Source organism: Protopterus annectens, chromosome 11.part0 (assembly GCF_019279795.1).
Source record: "Protopterus annectens isolate FY-2018-M chromosome 11.part0, PAN1.0, whole genome shotgun sequence".
Lineage (NCBI taxonomy): Eukaryota > Metazoa > Chordata > Ceratodontiformes > Protopteridae > Protopterus > Protopterus annectens.
In genome coordinates, this window is record NC_056745.1 from 1,326,222,253 (window position 1) to 1,326,240,961 (window position 18,709).

The 18,709-nt window shown below is 37.9% G+C and overlaps 1 protein-coding gene across 7 annotated transcripts in view; it reads right to left on the bottom strand.

The window, feature by feature from the left end:
• Positions 1–658: 658 nt before the first annotated feature.
• FLNC (filamin C) overlaps positions 659–18,709 on the bottom strand; it is a 287,042-nt gene continuing 268,991 nt past the window's right edge. For all 7 annotated transcript variants that reach the window (XM_044088643.1, XM_044088642.1, XM_044088641.1 and 4 more), the window contains 4 exons: positions 18,226–18,402; positions 16,629–16,847; positions 5,837–6,040; positions 659–2,092 (listed from right to left, as the gene is read on the bottom strand). In XM_044088643.1, coding sequence (XP_043944578.1) covers positions 1,905–2,092; positions 5,837–6,040; positions 16,629–16,847; positions 18,226–18,402 — 788 coding nt within the window. In that variant the 3' untranslated portion in view covers positions 659–1,904. The remainder of the gene's footprint in view (positions 2,093–5,836; positions 6,041–16,628; positions 16,848–18,225; positions 18,403–18,709) is intronic.

Here is an 18,709-nt window from a genome sequence, read left to right on the forward strand (position 1 = left end):
ATCCACCAATATGTTTAAACCAATCTTGCCTGCAGATATACAATTGTTATGGCTTCTGCTAAACTATAAAAGTGAAATTAAGAATGCAACATGCATCTCCTAAATATAAGCCATGGTGGTGTAGCGGTAGCGTTGTTGCCTCACAGCAAGAGGTTTTCCCGTTCTATTCTCAGCTGGAGTGCCTTCTGTGGGGAGTCTGCATGTCCTCCCCACAGTCGAGTGGCGTTCAAAAGACATGCGTAAAATGGGCGTGCCTTCGTTGAAGGCTGTGTGTCGAGCTGGAACCTCAGCACCCGTAAAAAAAATCTACTGCCAATCATTAGTGGACCGGAGTTCCGCTGTGGCGACCCCTAACCGGGAAAAGCCGAAAGAAGAAGAACAACATGCATCTCCTAAATATTTCACATGTAAATTAATTATCTCAGGAAGCATTTCATAATGTCAAGCATTTAATAAAATGATTTATACTATCTGTATAATTTCACTTTCCTTCTCACAGGTTAACCAAGGAGTGCAAGTATATGTTCCAGAAAGTTCAGAAAAGAAGCATCAATGCTTATTGTTAGCATAGCACTGAAACTGTAAAACACATTAAATTAAACCACAGAGCAACTGGCTACAAGACTTCAAATCAAATACACAACAGAATACAACAATGGCATATTAACAATAAACTTTATTTGTGTCTGCAATTTCTTACCAAACAACAGGTATATAGCAAACAATTATTTTCTTCTTCTTTTCACATACAAAAACATGTTACTAGAAAATGGCACTCCATAACACAGTTTTAAGTCCACCTTTTAAACTGTTCACAGAAAAATAGTTTTGTTTCCCTCCCTCCCTCCCCATTTATTTTGGTTTCATTAAATAGGTACCATAAGCTGTAAGACTCATGGGATACTCCTGTGTTTTGTAAATACAGGGATGTCTTATTTCTACCTTTGATCACAGTGACTTTCATTGCCATAGACATTTCCCTGCAGGCCCTTTTTTCTGGTGAGGCCTAGGACACAAGTAAGTGGTCTTTCATAGACAGCATGCACTCAGGCCTTTTTGTTTGTGTTCTAAGTCTCCTCGTCAAATGGCCAGTGACTAAGTTATACACAGGGTTATTGTAGCTCAGTGTAGATCAGTGCCATGTGAATTATGAAAATTCACAGTAGTCTTTCCTTAAAGAAAAATCAAACCATACATCTAGATCCCAAAGAAACAAACAGCTAACATCTACATAACATATATTTGTGTAACCCCTTTCATTTGTTTGGGGCTCCAGTGTACTGCAGTAGGAAGTCTGTAAAGTTAACACAAGTTAACAGTAAACCATTTCAGTCATTTGTCTTTTAAATGTTGCTTATTGGATTGTAATCATAAAAACTCTCTCAAAACCCATACAAATCACTTTACAGTGCTCCTAAGAAAGGAGAATTTAAATTGCTCACTTAAATAAAATATACAGAACTTAATGAAACTAAGAAATAACAAACATACATAATTCAACTAGGCACTGACCTCCCAAAATATATATGTCTAATGTATATGTTCCCACCCACTTTTTTAATCTTTGTATTTAATGTTGTAAAAAACCTTCAGGTAAACAGATTTAAGATGATAAAGATCCATTATTTTAAAAAAAACACACATATTCTAAAACAAAGGCAAAAATTTAGAGCAGTTCAATATATAAATTTTTAGTGCGTGCTTTATCTTCTGCTGTGACATCACTACTGCATCATGCACAGGCAAAATGTCCTTAGTGATCAGGTAAAAAAATAGTATGCAGATGCTTTCATTGCATAGTGTTTGTTTTAAATTAGACCTAAAAGTTTTTTTTCTTAATGCTTAGTGCATTGCAGGATGTAAAGATGTGAGAAGTCCATCGTAGTTTATTTGTGGAGTTCTGCTCAAGGAACAGTGACATGGAAGGGACTGCCTGGTACATTTTCATCTCCCCATTTGACAATAAGTATGTAATCGCCCTTCTCCTTGACAGTGTAGGTTACATTGTACACTCTGTTTCCCACATGTTTCACATATACTTCTTCACAGGGTGTCTTTGGGCCGTGGACACCTACCATCAGCATATTAGTACCTAAAGCAGAGAGAAAGAGAAAATGAACGGGTTTAAATATGCTATCTTTTCACATAATGTAAGTAAATTTTGATTCCATGTGGCATGTTTTCTGTGTGTCATATTACATTACTGTATAAACTGTCATATTTACACAACGATGCATTTCCTTTAGATTATCTTTAGGCTGTAGCACTATAGTGATGCACTTATCTTTCTAAAATATAACTGGATGGCTAAAACACTATGGTGTTTAATAGAACAGTGGTGTTGTAGCTCCTAACATGCAAAAAGATGTGTGTCTATATGTGCCTGTGTGCATACATGCATGTGTGTGTGTGTGTGTGTGTGTGTGTGTGTGTATAAAACATGAGAAACATAGCTACACCAGTGAAAATGAATTTCAAAATGTATTGAGTAACTCTATCAATGTTATGATGTGTGTGTGTGTGTGTGTGTGTGTGTGTGTGTGTGTGTGTGTGTGTGTGTGTGTGTGTGTGTGTGTGTGTGTGTGTGTGCTTGTGTGTGCATGTGTGTGCATGTGTGTGTGCGTGTGTGTGTGTGTGTGTGTGTGTGTGTGTGTGTGTGTGTGTGTGTGTGTGTGTGTGTGTGTGTGTGTGTGTGTGTGTGTGTGTGTGTGTGTGTGTGTGTGTGCTTGCGTGAGCGTGTATGTATGTATCTATCTAGCTATCTAGCCATCTATCTATCTACCTATCTACTTATCTACCTACATAAGTTGTATATACGTTCTCTGCACGCACTTTACCGAGTTTTGAACCATTGGTGTCTTTTCATCTCTGGTTCAATTTGTCGAGTTATGTAATAGTCAAAGTTCATTATATCAACTGTTACATAATTTAATGTTGTTTGCCCTTTCTTCAAGTTTGTGTGACCCTGGAGTTAGTACATTTAATTTCTGGGGGATGTGGGGGGTCAAACTGCAGCTTTCAGTACTGATGCTCTCAGTAATTAACTGTTTTGTGCACTTAAACAGAAACAGTACAGAGTGTAGCTGGCACACAAATTAGGTTGTTCAGTGCAGCAAATTAGGCTCTGTACTGCTTAATACAGTTTTCATCTGGAAACATATAAAGTGAACATAACTAAAAGAAGTAGATGTAAGTGAAAAAATTATAATGTTGCAGGGTCAGTAACAAGTCAGCCTTCACTAAGTAGTCACATGAATTAGAATTAAGTAGTGCCTCATTACTTCAGCATGAATTATGCAGACTGCATTATCCAGCTATCGATATTTTTACATATGCATATCTGTTTATTTATCTGTCTGTGTACCCCATGCACACACACACACACACACACACACACACACACACACACACACACACACACACACACACACACACACACACACACACACACACATATATATATAGTTGTTGATGTTACGTCCCAATTCCATGTGTAAAAATGAGCAAAGGGGTTGTGGATGGATGCATAGATGGATATATGGCTGTCTTGGGAAATGTCTAAACAGCAAAAGATTGACATCTGTAACATCAACAGAAAATAATCAGAAACATTTTGAAAATGCACGCAATGCATGCTTCAAGACATAACCTCTCTCTGAGCCTGCAACTAAAAAACAATGTTTTTCACAGAGTAGCAAGACCAAGTATACCCCACCATGTGGGGCTTTGCCTCCACACTTACTGCAACCTACAGTGGATATAAAAAGTGTACACACCCATGTTAAAATGCCAGGTTTTTGTGATATAAAAAATGAGACTACAATAAATCATTTCAAAACTTTTCCCATCTTTAATGTGACCTATAACCTGTACAATTCAAATGAAAAACAAATTGATTAGGAGAAACATATAAAACATAAAACACTTACAATAAGCTGGTTGCATAAGTGTGCACACCCTTAAACTAATACTTTGTAGAAGCACCTTTTGCTTTAATTACAGCATTCAGTCTTCTTGGGTACACACCTGCCATCAATTAAAGAGACTCTGATTAACTCCAAATAAAGTTCAGCTGTCCTTGTAGAATTTTCTTGACATTTACTCATTTGCCTACTACAGCAAAAGTCATGGTTCACAGAGAGCTTATAAAGCATCAAAGGGATCTCATTGTTGAAGGGTATCAGTCAGGCAAAGGGTACAAAAAAATTTCCACAGCATTGGATATACCATGGAACATAGTGAAGACAGTCATCAAAAAGTGGAGAAAATATGGGCAACAGTGACGCTGCAAAGACCTGGACGTCCCTCCAAAACTGATGAAAAGACAAGATGAAAACTGGTCAGGGACGCTGCCAAGAGACCTACAGCAACACTGAAGGAGCTGCAGGAATTTCTGGCAAGTACTGGTTGTGTACTACATATGACAACAATCTCCCGTATTCACCATATGTTTGGCCTATGGGGTTGGGTTGAAAGACCGAAGCCTTTTCTTACAAAGAAAAACATCCAGGCCCAGCTAAAATTTGCAAAACAATACATCGTCTCCCAAAAGCAAGTGGGAAAATGTGTTATAATCTGATGAGACCAAGGTTGAACTTTTTGGCCACAATTTCAAAAGGTACATTTGGCACAGAAACAACACTTCACATCACCAAACGAACACCATCCCCATGGTGAAGCATGGAGGTGGCAGTATTGTTCTTTGGGGTTACTTTTCTTCAGCTGGAACTGGGGCTTTAGTCAAGTTGGAGGGAATTATGAACAGTTCCAAATACCAGTCACTTTTAGCCCAAAACCTTCAGGCATCTGCTATAAAGCTAAAGATGAAGAGGAATTTCACCTTTCAAGATGACAATGACCCCAAGCATACATCCAAATCTACAAAAGAATAGATTCAGCAGAAAAAAATTAAAGTTTTGGAATGGCCCAGCCAGAGTCCAGACCTAAATCCAATAGAATCTGTGAGGTGACCTGACGATGGCTGTGCACGAGATGCCCTCGCAATCTGACAGATTTGGAGCACTTTTTGCAAGGAAGAGTGGGCAAATATTGCCAAGTCAAGAGGGCCATGTTGATAGACTCCTACCTAAGAAAACTGGATGCTGTAATTAAATCAAAAGGTGCGTCAACAAAGTGTTAGCTTAAGGGTGTGCACACTTATGCAACCAGCTTACTGTATGTTTTTTATGATTTTATATTTTTTCTCCTAACAGATTTGTTTGTTTTTCAATTGAATTGTACAGGTTATATGTCACATTAAAGGTGGGAAAAGTTTTGAAATGATTTATTGTGGTCTCATTTTTTATATCACAAAAACCTGGCATTTTAACAGGGGTGAGTACACTTTTTATATCCACTGCATATATTCCAACTTTAAGATAAGAAACTTGCTCGACTGTCAATTAACTGTTAAGCAAATTGTATCAAAAACAGCTGTTGTAATGCATCCTATATATATTTAGATATAAATATAGTTATATAGTTATATAGATATTATAGATATATTAATTCCAAGGTCACACTGCTCCAGACTGGCATTTTGACTGCGTCATATCTGACCATTTCCTAGCTGACTAATGGCATTTCCTTCCTTCCTTAAATGACACAAACTTATACTGTGGCCTGTTATAGCTTAACATAATTAAATAATTATTGCATTACATAGACTGAATGCCATTTTATTTTTAGAGCTTTTTGTTGCTTGCATGCTGTAAGATGTGGATTAAAAAATAGTTTTGAAATCAGCATCATTAAAGGAAACTGAAAACTGAAAATAAATGAAGAAATAAGCATTACAGGAAAACACAATGCACTTCTTCCTGATGGAGCAGCTCACCTGCTTTGCTACAGTCTACGGTAAAGGTGTTCTTCTGTCCCACAAAAGCCTTTGATAAGCCTGCTCCTCGGGAGACCACCTTGCTCGCATCAGATGAAAACTTGGGCAAAGCACTGTATGCACCAACTGTAGAGGACTTGGTGACTGTCTCTACCAGTACTGTTGATGTCTCATGTAGGCTGTGACCACCTGAAAGGCGAGCTCCTAGAGAAAGAGAAATAGGATGGCAAATCATCAAAATTGTGCTAAATTGAGTTACTTTATCTAATGAATCACAGAGGAGAGGTAAGCAATCCAAACAACACCTTATAGGTGATTTCTCATTTTATGTACACATACTGGACAGAAACCAGTCTTAACAAGTCATTGCAGCATCAGTTCCTTACAGTTTTGGTCTCTACTAAATGAGAAAGTCAGAACTGTATAACAGTGTGTACTATACATAAATTACTGCGTTGCTCTAAAAACTTGTAATTTTTCATACTTTGCCACACACAGCCTGTGATCAGTTATCCCCTGATATGCCCACTGACCTTTTCGTTTTACACATGTTATTCATTTCCTGTGGTGATGTGCAAGAGTTTGTCATTGGACGGGTGGTCATCACCATACTGCAAGTGAATATTTTCTTTTCATTGCTTGATTCCCTAATCCCGGGGCTGGACTTGCCTGTAGATATCGAGACGCTCACAATACTAGTGCAATGTGCCTGTGTAGACTCTGGAACCACCTTAAGCGTAGTGTCTGCATGCAAGTATGAGTCCTTATAGTGACACTAGTGATCTCACCATAAGATGCTTCTGCAATGTTTAAACACACACACACACACACACATGCACATACACACACACACACACACACACACACACACACACACACACACACACACTCAGAACTTCCATATTCTTCGTTGCTTTTCTAGTGTTATGGAGGGAAACAGCTTCAAAGGAGACAGAAAAGAAGTGCTTTTATGTAATTAGGAACAGATCCCCAGGGTTAATTATGGCACTGAAAGCATGGATACTGAAATGTTCCATCATTGTACTCTAACAGTTGTGGTATGAGGGGAGTCTAAGTACTTAATAAAGTGGGTATGCAGAGTTTTATTTTGAACAATTCTACATCTTCTTGCAGTGGTGAGTACTGTCTTGCCTGAAATGTCTGCTACACATTCTCTTAAAAGAACACCCTCCCTGTACTGTAAACTTATTAAAATTATTGTCCTATTGTTATTGTTTTTCAACACATATGCACACGCACGCACACACACACACACACACACACACACACACACACACACGCACGCACACACGCACACGCGCACACGCGCACACACACACACACACACACACACACACACACACACACACACACCACATTCTGTAACACAAGAAATACCTCTTCAAATATCCTGTTTCCAGTTACCTGTTTATTGCCCCACTTGCCCTCTTTTTGTTTGGGTTGTTGTCCCACCTGCACACAGCTTATACCATTTTCTCCATAAATCTCTATTAGATAACCCTTCTTTGAACTAATATCTATGCTCTTTTACTCTTTGTATAACTCAGTACTGCTCCATGTGTAGCTTTTTTCTGATCTTTTAGAGGGTAAAGTTGTATGTCAGACTGAAGTTCTAACTAGGCTATATTTACATCAAAATCAATTTTTATTCTAGGGTTCAGAGTAGCCTCACACATTAAGTATTCATCCTCTCACTTCCATGTGAAATCATCGGCCATGAATGCTTTTTGCCATATCTTAAGGTATGCAGCTTCCCATCTTATGAAGAGCTGTTTCCGTTTATCTGATTTTAGCTTTAAAGTGTACAGCATGCAAACAGCAGTTATATGACATACTCACCACCATTAATGGATGTGTTACATGTGAATTTTTATGTCTGAGCAGGGCTTACTGAAATCACAGCAGCTAAAGTAACTGGCATTGCTAATATGCTATACCATGATGTGCAGTGTCCAGGATCTCAGACATATAGATTCCTCACCCAATAATTCTTAACAGGGATATATAAAGCTGTTAAACGTTTAGACCCACAAAATTATTTTTTCTTGTGAAATCATGCAGGTGGGATGCAGGCTTAATGGATTATTATTAAGGCAGACAAGGAGCAGTTATCTTTTGAGGTGCCCCCAAATTTATCAAATGTATGGTGATACCAAGACAGACACTAAACCACAGCAGTTAAAAGACCTCTTAGAAATTCAGGTGCCAGGAGTGTAGCCTGTACGCATCCCTTTCTCAACCTAGTTTAGCCCAGGGTGATATTTTTCTGAGAATCTCCTTACCCTTTGAAATCATAAACATGATCAGAGCACAGTGTGCCAAAAGGGGAAAAAAGATGGGTTGTGCAACACTCAGAACAGTGTCGACAGCTGTAAGTTCAGCAGTTATGGGTGAGAAACTTGTTTTTACAATGACACAAACAGTACACAGTATTCATGTTTTCTCCTACAGAAGAAGAAGAAGGGGAAGATGCATTGGTCACCAAATTAATCTCTTAAGGACAACGCAGTACTAAGAAGCCAGGCAGTTTTAAAAAGGAAGGCATGTACAAGGTGTAGGGCTTGGCTGTAAGAACAAATAATGAGTGTCTCGTGATGAGGAGGCAGGACATGGGGAGATTAGCAATGTTTGTAACTTCTTCCATCCTACAAAACTAGTTTTATTTTATGTTGTTAACCAGGTAAACCTACTAGGCAGTAATGTCATTTGGGAGCAATATCTACTCAAGTGACTTGCTCAGAGTCACAGAGTAGGGAAAGGGGGACTATGGTAACCAAACCCGGGATTACAGGATAAAGGTAATAAGCAGCTGACTGTCAGCCTTAATCTTTAGCCTCAAACTGTCCTCTAAAGACAGACAGCTGTATCTCCTGGACAGGAGAAGAAAGAGCCTGCCTGCTAAGCAGTTAAGAAGCCAGAAAGGAGCAGTTTATAAAGGCTAAGCAAATGTTGAAAACAGACAGTAAATTGTAAAACACAGGAAGCAGCCACTAAATAAGGCAATAATAAATAAATAAATAACGATTTCCCACTTAAGACTTAAAAGTGGAGCCTTGAAGGAGGGGTTGTGTTACCTGCATACTTCTCAGTTTCTATTATTTAGACACAGGAGCTATGATTTTTGCCCTCCACTTATGGTTAGTCATCCTACAGTTATTGATTTTTACATAAGGTTAGACTTGTTTAAGGGTATATACATTATTAAATATCTTAACAGAGTCTATACAAGATGTTTGGGAGGATGGCCTAATGGTTAAGGTGCTTGCCTTACAAGCATAAGATGCAGTGTTTGAGTCTTACAAGGGATAATTACTTTGCAAGAGCAGTTAGCTTAGTACAAACCTATGAACTGACAGTAGAAGTTCAATATTCAAAACCTTTTATTCTGAAAAATAGAAATTCTCTTTTTTTCTGACCCTCTGTTATGATTCTTAAAGGCCAGTGCTATAATCTTTAATGCCTATAGGTTAATAGGTATGTTTACCTCTACCTCAAATACTTAACATCTGGTTCAAACCAGACAGATGACAAAATGAAAAGACAGCATTGCAACACTGAAAAAGTTGGTAGCACATATGGACCTGACCTTGAATGGAACAGTAGAACTTGATTTCCAAAAGGGAGACCATGACAAAGCCAGATATTAATGGTGGGCCCAACAAGTAATTTATGAGACTAGAATACTACAATTCTTTTCAGTCTAAGTATGGTGTATTTTAAATATATTTTTAGGCAGTTATTACTTGTTGCTGCCCAGTCTTCTTCTTTCAGCTTCTCCTCATCGGGGGTCACCACAGTCCACTCATAAGTGGCAGTGGAGTTTTACAGTGTAAAATTGCCAGCCCAGTGCCCAACCTTCCACAGAAGGCACACACTAACTCCTAGGGCCAATTTAGTGTGTCCAATCCACCTACAGCATGTGTTTGGAATGTGGGAGGAAACCAGAGCACCCAGAGGGGACCCACACAACCACAGGGAGGACATGCAGACTCCACACAGATAGCACCCCAACCAAGGATCAAACCAGAGAACTTCTTGTTGTGAGGCTGCAACACTAACCACTGTACCACGATGGCTGCCCTTGTGTTGCTCCCCAGTGAAAGGCATTAATGTTGTACTAGTCCACAAATTACTACTAAGGTTTTAAGAAGTGTTAAAGTATTTTGAAATCATGTATGTGAGCATGGAAAAGAAGGAAGGATAGATTAATTTTGATTTGAATTACATGTAATATAATCATAGTAACAAGTAATTTATTGACAATTGTGCTGGATGATTTAAACTATGCTGTGAGTGGATAACATAACTTATTGTAATATTCTGTATGTGTATTTATTGCATGAAAAGGTTAGTTTACTGAGAATCCAGTAAGTTTTGTCTATGGTTGTTATAATGGTTGTTATAAAAACAGTACAGTAATTGTTATAAATGCACATACAACATAGTGGGAAACCTTTTGCACCTGTTGTGTAAATTTTTTCAGTTATTACTACAGAGCCAATATAACTGAATTATGTTAGGTAGCTATTTTGCAGCATAGCCATATTCATATTTATCGTTTTCTTTTGTTCTGGCGCCAAGTGTGTAACATGAGTAGGGCAGAAAGAGGTTTTGGAGAAGGAACCCCACTTAGCTTGTCTACAGACTGGTAAAAGTAGAATACTGAGGGTAGTCAGATTATCTGCTCAGTGGAGTTGTCAGCAGGACCACTGAGGTTAGGAATAAAATCAGAGGTAGGAGAGGTGTTTTCCTTACAAAACTGTATTCAGACAAATGCAGTATGTCTTGCTGTATATACCTGCATTTGACAATATACTGGAGAAGTTTCCTCTGCAAGTATAAGGTATAATATCAAGAAACTGAATATTAATTAACACAAATAGCTGTTACATGAAGTGAATATCATGCAATATTAATGCTGATAATGAACTCCTGTTGTACCAGGTTATGATTTAGTTTCAGGCACTAGAAAACTGCCTTCCCTTCTGTATGTGTTGCATGTTGCTTGGAAGATAAATAGCTAGTCATGGTCCCATGTTTTCCTGTGAATACAGTGTACCTGTGTTTAACAAAGTGCTTTCTGGTTCACTTTTTTTTTTTGGTTTTGCTTGCAGCAGCCTAAAAGCAGCCATTTGATGACAGAGCATTAATTATTTATAGCCACAAGATGGCAGTGTTACTCTAACTCTTATTAACTCTTCTTATTTAGGGTTTACTCTTGTGAGATTATTTTGGAGCAGTGGTAGTGTTGTCGCCTCACAGCAAGAACTCCCATTCAATTCTCGGCTGGAGCGCCTTCTGTGTGGAGCCTGCATGTCCTCCCCGTGGTCGAGTAGAATTCAAAAGACATGCATGAATGTGTGTGCCTTCATTGAAGGGTGGGGGTCGAGCTGGCACCTCGGCATCGTAAAAATCTACTGCCAATCATTAGTGGACTAGAGTTCCGCTGTGGCGACCCCTAACTGGGAAATAGCCGAAAGAAAAACAACATAATGGAAAACCACTAATATGCTAATTAAATTGAATTTGGTCTACAATGGATGCTAAAAGCTAACATGAGCCTAAAATATTTAACTGGTATCACTGTATTAAATGCATTGTGATATTTAATAACTATCCACTGGATTTTGACATTCCTTTGCTATTTCTGAACATTTGGCAGATCACAAATGATTATAAAAAAGAAAATCATACCAGAGGTTTTCTTGGTGGAACCTTTCTTATACAGTCTCAATGGTGCTGTGCATTTCAGATACTACCTGCCTGGGGAGATTAATGGGAGACTTTACAGCAATCCACTGACATGGCTTTTCTTGTGTAGGTATCCAAACACAAACATTTTTTTATGAAACCCCATGCTTTATGGCTTGACAATTTGTGAGTAATTATAGCCAACAAGAAACATGCCACTGTGAATAGGCTACTGCAGGACAGGCCAATATATTATTTCATTAACCAATAAGTTGATTAGCATGTGGAACAAAAACAGAGAGTACAGAAACTGGGACATCTTGTAAAAGTTTGCTTACTTGTTTAGGCTATAAAATTTGTACTTGGTGGAAGAATGACAGATTTGGAATTTTGTAGGCCTATGACAGACAGAACACAGAGTTGGCAAAATTCTCCTTTCTATGCAGTAGACAATCCTGTTCATATCATACCACTAAACTGCCCAGATTTTTGCCTCATATTTCTGGTCTTTTCCACATAAAATTTGTGATTATCTGACAAATCACTGAGGATTGAAGTCATTAAATAATGACATACATTTGAATTTCAGACTTCATATCTTTAAGAAAATGCATGTGAATACACATCCTGTTATTCTACTGATTTCTAAGTTTATAAGACCAATATTTAAAATCTGGCCCTATTTTGGCCTTTGTCCCTGCATTATTTTAGGCTTTGCCCAGCTTTCTTGTGCTAAGAGGTCAAAAGCTATGTGTTCATTGTAGTAGGTCAGAAAATAACTATGTGGTGATTATTTGGCTTTCAGGTGCAGATTCATTTTATCTCAGCAGCAGTGAATAAGCTCTGGCTGGTGAAAGTCGGGAATATTCAGCTTCATCTTAATGGCATGATTAGAAGTGTAATAAAGCAGGGAGTACCCAGTTGAAATGAGGTGTTACAAGAGTGGAGGGAAGCAAAGTAGGCGGCCTGAAACTTGCATTCCTTAACTTCAGTTTTGGCCTGCAGTTGTTGTATCTACCTACTTCTTGTAGTAAGGGGGGTAACCTCTGTAGAGACAAACAGCAAGTGGAACTGAGGCCCACAGTCCACAGACAAGTGAACATTTATTCACATAGTCATTCTTTGATTACTTGTTTAATTCAATTCATAGTTAGTAGGGAGCCAGACCTTATAATGGCATTCAGTATTATTTATTTATTTACTGCTTGCATTTGTTTACTGGGAAAGTCTGACTGAGCATAAAACTCATTTTCAGTGGAGGCCTGGAGAGACAAGCTCCACAAAAACATTATAGTACGGTAGGCATGAAGGAAGGAAAATTAAGAAATTTATCCCAGAAAGGGCACTAACCCATCACAGGATATGCACGTGTGCTCCTCCCCCAACACACACACAAAAAAATACAACATAATAAATCTAAGAGAATGTGGATAGGTAAATAGGATAATTAATGGCAGAAATATTCTAGAAACGTAGAAGCTGCAATAGAAGTGCATCTTTCATTTGCCTTAAAGGTAAAGATTGTTTTCTCTAGATTCCAGCTCTTCTCTGTGCCTCCTATTTTATTCATCTGATGAGGGTTTCATTTTGCTTTGCTGTATATGTAAGAGAAATGATAATTAATGCTGCATTTTGGTGTTGCATACAGCTTAGATTTAGTGAGCAAGGGTACATACCTTACATGCAAAGGAGCAAACCTTCTCACAACCAGGAAACAGAACTGTGATACACATCAGGTGTACCTCTGGATAGCAGACTGACTTCAGCAGTATTATTTCAGTCATTTTCAGTACTCATTTTATTCTATACAGAGTTGCAGATGCCTGTTCTGGCAAGATCGAGTGTAAACTATGAAACAAAACTATCTTTGAAAATATACCAGTCCATCACAGTATGTACACTCACTCACACTGTGTACCCATTAAGGACAATTTTGAGCACAGCAAATTCATCTATCTACGTGTCTTTAAGACTATGAGGGGATAAAAACATGCAGTCACAAAAAGAACATGCAAACATTACACAGAAGGTACCCTAACTGGGAACTAGATCAGGAAATTAAACACTGTGAGACAGCAACATTTACAGCTGCACCAATGTGTTAACACTCACTTATTATATAACACTGCGAGACAGCAACATTTACTGCTGCACCAATGTGTTAACACTCACTTATTATATAACACTGCGAGACAGCAACATTTGCTGCTGCACCAATGTGTTAACACTCACTTATTATATAACACTGCGAGACAGCAACATTTACAGCTGCACCAATGTGTTAACACTCACTTATTATATAACACTGCGAGACAGCAACATTTACAGCTGCACCAATGTGTTAACACTCACTTATTATATAACACTGTTAGACAGCAACATTTACTGCTGCACCAATGTGTTAACACTCACTTATTATATAACACTGCGAGACAGCAACATTTACTGCTGCACCAATGTGTTAACACTCACTTATTATATAACACTGCGAGACAGCAACATTTACAGCTGCACCAATGTGTTAACACTCACTTATTATATAACACTGTTAGACAGCAACATTTACTGCTGCACCAATGTGTTAACACTCACTTATTATATAACACTGTTAGACAGCAACATTTACTGCTGCACCAATGTGTTAACACTCACTTATTATATAACACTGTTAGACAGCAACATTTACTGCTGCACCAATATGTTAACACTCACTTATTATATAACACTGTTAGACAGCAACATTTACTGCTGCACCAATGTGTTAACACTCACATTATATTGGCTACTAACTTACTCACAAACTTAACTGATGGATCCTCTATCAGCTGCAACTATTAAAAAAGTCTGTAGATTTATAACTCTTCCTGCAGTTGTGCCAATCACTTTAAGAACCAGACCAGTTTAAACTTCTTACTGATAAACAAAATCCTTAACCTTAACCCCAGTTTCACATCAGGGTCTTTCCTTAAAAACATAAAAAATTCACTCTGTATTTTTTTTTTCATCAGATGCTATCTCATTCACACTTTTTACAGTTGATTGTTTCACAGGAGCAGTCAGGCAAAATCGCTAAACATCAGGTTCCACTCACTGTTTAACATCTCAAGACTCATTTTAACAATCACTTTTACAAATCATTTATATGCAACTATTAGAATAAATAAATATTTTATGCAGCCCAGTTCAGCTGTGCATATCATCTCTCTGACAAGATGTTTGCTGCTCACTAAATGCAGAACAAGGTATAGTTTTAAGTTGATAGATGGGTGCCTTCGGCATGGAGTTTGCATAGCCTCCCTGGGTTCGTGTGGGTTAACTCCAGGTACTCTTGTTTCCTCTCACCTCCCAAAGGCAGTCATTAGACTGATTAGTGACTCTGAATTCTCCCCAGGTATGTGTATAGCATGTGAGGGAAACAGGAGAAAGGCCTGGCAGTCCGCTAACAAGGTCATAACTGAAAATGAGCCTTTTGGCCCTTTCTGCCTACTATTACATAAAAGTGTCATTACAGAATGCTGAGCGTACCTGCTGTTTGGAAAACAATATATCCATTAATGCAGATGTCACTTTATATGTAAAAGAAGACACTTTGGGATAAACTGTTGTAGAGAAACGGTCACAAATCTTTAATACATTTAAGCTGTTAAGTTAAAAATGGAGAACTGCAGTAGTGTTGTCACTTGAATGCATACAGTAAATAAAGGTTACTGTTGCAAAACATCATCCAAGAAACCTCTAATACATGTGTCAACTGCTTCTTCTATACATTTTGGGTTTATATGTACAAATGGCTTTATTTTTTACTGTTCATACTTTTGTCACAGTCCCTGACTGCATAATAATGTTTTATGCCCTGTGCCATCTAAAAGCTACAATTCCACAGTTACATAAATCCACAGATAGTGTGAATGGCTGTGTAACATGGAGCAGACAGTATAAAATTGTGTTGCAGTAAACACCCGATACAGTCAAGATGAAGACCAACCATTCTGGTGAATAAAGAATGTGCCATCTACTGGCTGGTGGGTGTAATTGTTTGGCAGTAGAATTACTTGACTATACTGTTCTTACAGGTGATGGTTTTATGACCTCAGTGAATATTGCAGGATTTCATACAAATCCAGTGTAGTGTGCATTGAGAAAGATGAATAACATAGAAATGTCACAGAAAGACAGAACAACTAAGCTATGCTTAAAATGCTGTGACAATGTAGAGATAACCTTGTAGGGAGGAATATATTCCAGACGATGAAGAAAACTGTGCTTATGGCACCATTGTCCTTTAAATGCACCACAACAGTTGCCATTATGACTCTTTTTCCCCGTAATGCTGCTTTATACCAAATTGGCACCACACTGCATTGTTTTTTAAGATACATAATTGCATAGGAACATCGACTACCTCTCAGAAATAGAAATAAATGTGAGTCTCCCAACTTTGAAAAATAAAATGTGATTATAAGACAAATACAGTGATTTCAAAACTTTCTCCAATGTAATTAAAACAGTTTTGAAGTGGAGTTTCTTTGCTTCTGACCCCTTGAAGTGAGGGGTTGTACCCCCACCCCCGGTACTTAACTCTGAGACTGCTGTACCTCAAACTATAAGAAACAGTTCAAGGTACAGCAACGTCAAACTTATTAAGTCTTTCCCGTAGTTCTACTTCAGTCTTGCTACTCTAAGGATTGCAATTATGGTGCTCAGAATTTCAGCAACACTGCATATGTTTCTTTTCTGGATTACGTTCTAAATACTGCCAGGATTCAACATCTTTTTTACAGATTTGCCATACTGTTCCATTTTAATGGATATTAAATCACTTGATTGAAGCCACATGCACAGAAAGAAGTTGAGTCAAATGTCTTAAGTCAAATTTGTGGCATCTCAAAGATGACTGTTTTTTTTTTTTAACTGTTACTGTTTCATGGAGAATTGTGTATACCACTGGAGAAAGAACATGAAACCTAATGGAAGAAAATGTTCTGTTCTGTTGGTGTAATTAGCTATATACAGGTCCCTCAGCTTCCAGACTTCAGTGATAGTGCCCTAATGACTTTGAAAAAAGTAACCAGAATTGTACCTGTGACTTTGGCTTTGAATGGACTTCCTACAATGTGTTGAGGTCCACCGTATTTAATGGATATCAGGTAGCTGCCAGGAGCCATTGGAGTGTACGTGACCTTATAACCTTCAGCATACTCTTGGCAATCCATCTTCACTTTAGAAGGTCCATCAATTGTAACTGAAAGTGCCCCTGAGCCAGCATTAGCTGTATTGACAATAAATTCTGAAGGCACACCTGAGGGACAAAAGGTGGGAAGAAGTCAGCAACATTGTACCAGAGAATATGAAGAAAATAGCCACATCACTTTGCAAACATTGGTTACAAGAACTCACCTGGCACTTCAGTGCAGTTTCATAGTGCAGCAGAAATCTATCCATTTAACAGATTCCCTCACTGTATCTGATTAGAAAGTTCTTTTTTTACTGTATCATATTTCATAAGGCAGTTGCTCCATACTGTTCTGTTTTAAGTATTTTAAAACTTAAGTTTCAAAATACTTGCTAAATTAAAAATTGCTGAAAGTAACAGGGTAGTTTTTCAACCAGCCTGACTCGTTTACTCTTCTGTATCTCAAGATCTAATATTTACTCTTCTTAACATGCTTCCTTATTCTCCGATGGGTACCAATCATATTTCCAATGATAAATAAATTACTTTTCTACTGACTTGTATGATACATGTTTATGTTTCTGCTGGGTCTACTTATACCAGATGCCTCTACATATCCCACATTAGGGAAACATACACCCCTACTTTCCCCATATGGTGTAGTATTAATTCATTTGCATATTTACTGGCATTTCAGTAACAGACCAGATAAAAAATGCATCAAAGGCTGTAGCACCATGGAGCTATCCCCCTAAATGAACTCTCTTAAAATGTTTTACCAGATCACTATAGCTACCAAGTGAAGGTGAACCTTATACATATGGCAAAGCAATTAAACTGCTGAGTTTGGATTACATAACTGCTGCGTCTGACTGTACCAGACTGCTGAAACCATAGTCTCATGTTGCATGACATTATAAATTTGCTGTTTCTGACTGAAGCACACTGCTGAGGCCTGTGTCTTTCATTACATGTTATTACATATTCACTATGTCTAACAGGTCAGTAAGGCCCGTGTCTTTCATTATGTATGATTACATATTCACTGTGCCTGAGACCTGTTTGTGAGATTACTTGAGATTACCTATACACAGTTTCTGATTGCAATAGACCACAGAGATCACTTTCTCAGTCACCAACCCACTGTTCTTACAAAAGCAGAACAAGTACTTATTTACCATTTCGGACTACAAAAGTAAGCTTTCCAATACCTATGTCTTCAGTAAAACTTGCTGCTATTTTCTATCAGACTGTAAGAAGTAACTTTTGTACTGTTTCTAAATAAAAAAGATGACCTTAAATGTATCATTTTTTCCACAAGATGATTTACATGCTACAATAATTTGGAATATTTTGACTATATGTAAAAATGATGCTAAGGTTTGTTGCATGGGAATAAGATATTTTACACGTCACAACATCATACCTGGTCTATGGACTTGTTATAAAGACAGACTAAGGCACAAGACAACAGAAAGCAGAGTTATTGGGGTTGTAGCTGTACCTGTGGTTCCACCTTCGAGCCCAGGTCCATATGCAGAAACAAGGCCTGGATCTCCCACTTGACTCTGCTCACCCACGCGGATCTTGAATGGGCTGCCAGGGATATGACTGCCATTGAACTTTACATCAATAGAATGCACTCCGTTCTCATGGGGAATAAATCGAATAGTGTACTTATCTGTAGAGCAGAAAAAAAAGAAAATATCTGTAAAAAAGCAACTAATGATAAACATACTGTAGGATTTACTGTTATATGTATGACCGAGTCTCTATTGTGCCTGAAATCAGTATGAATATCAAAAAACACACAATGAATATCATTTCACCCCAAACATAAGTGAAATAGGGTATACAAAGACCTACCTAAATGTTTCAAATAAAAGAAAACTTAATTAAAAAGTGCCTTTTGTTGCTCAGTTTAGATGAACAGATTATTGTTTTTACTCTCATTTGTTGCCATATTTATTTATTTATTTGACATGTGT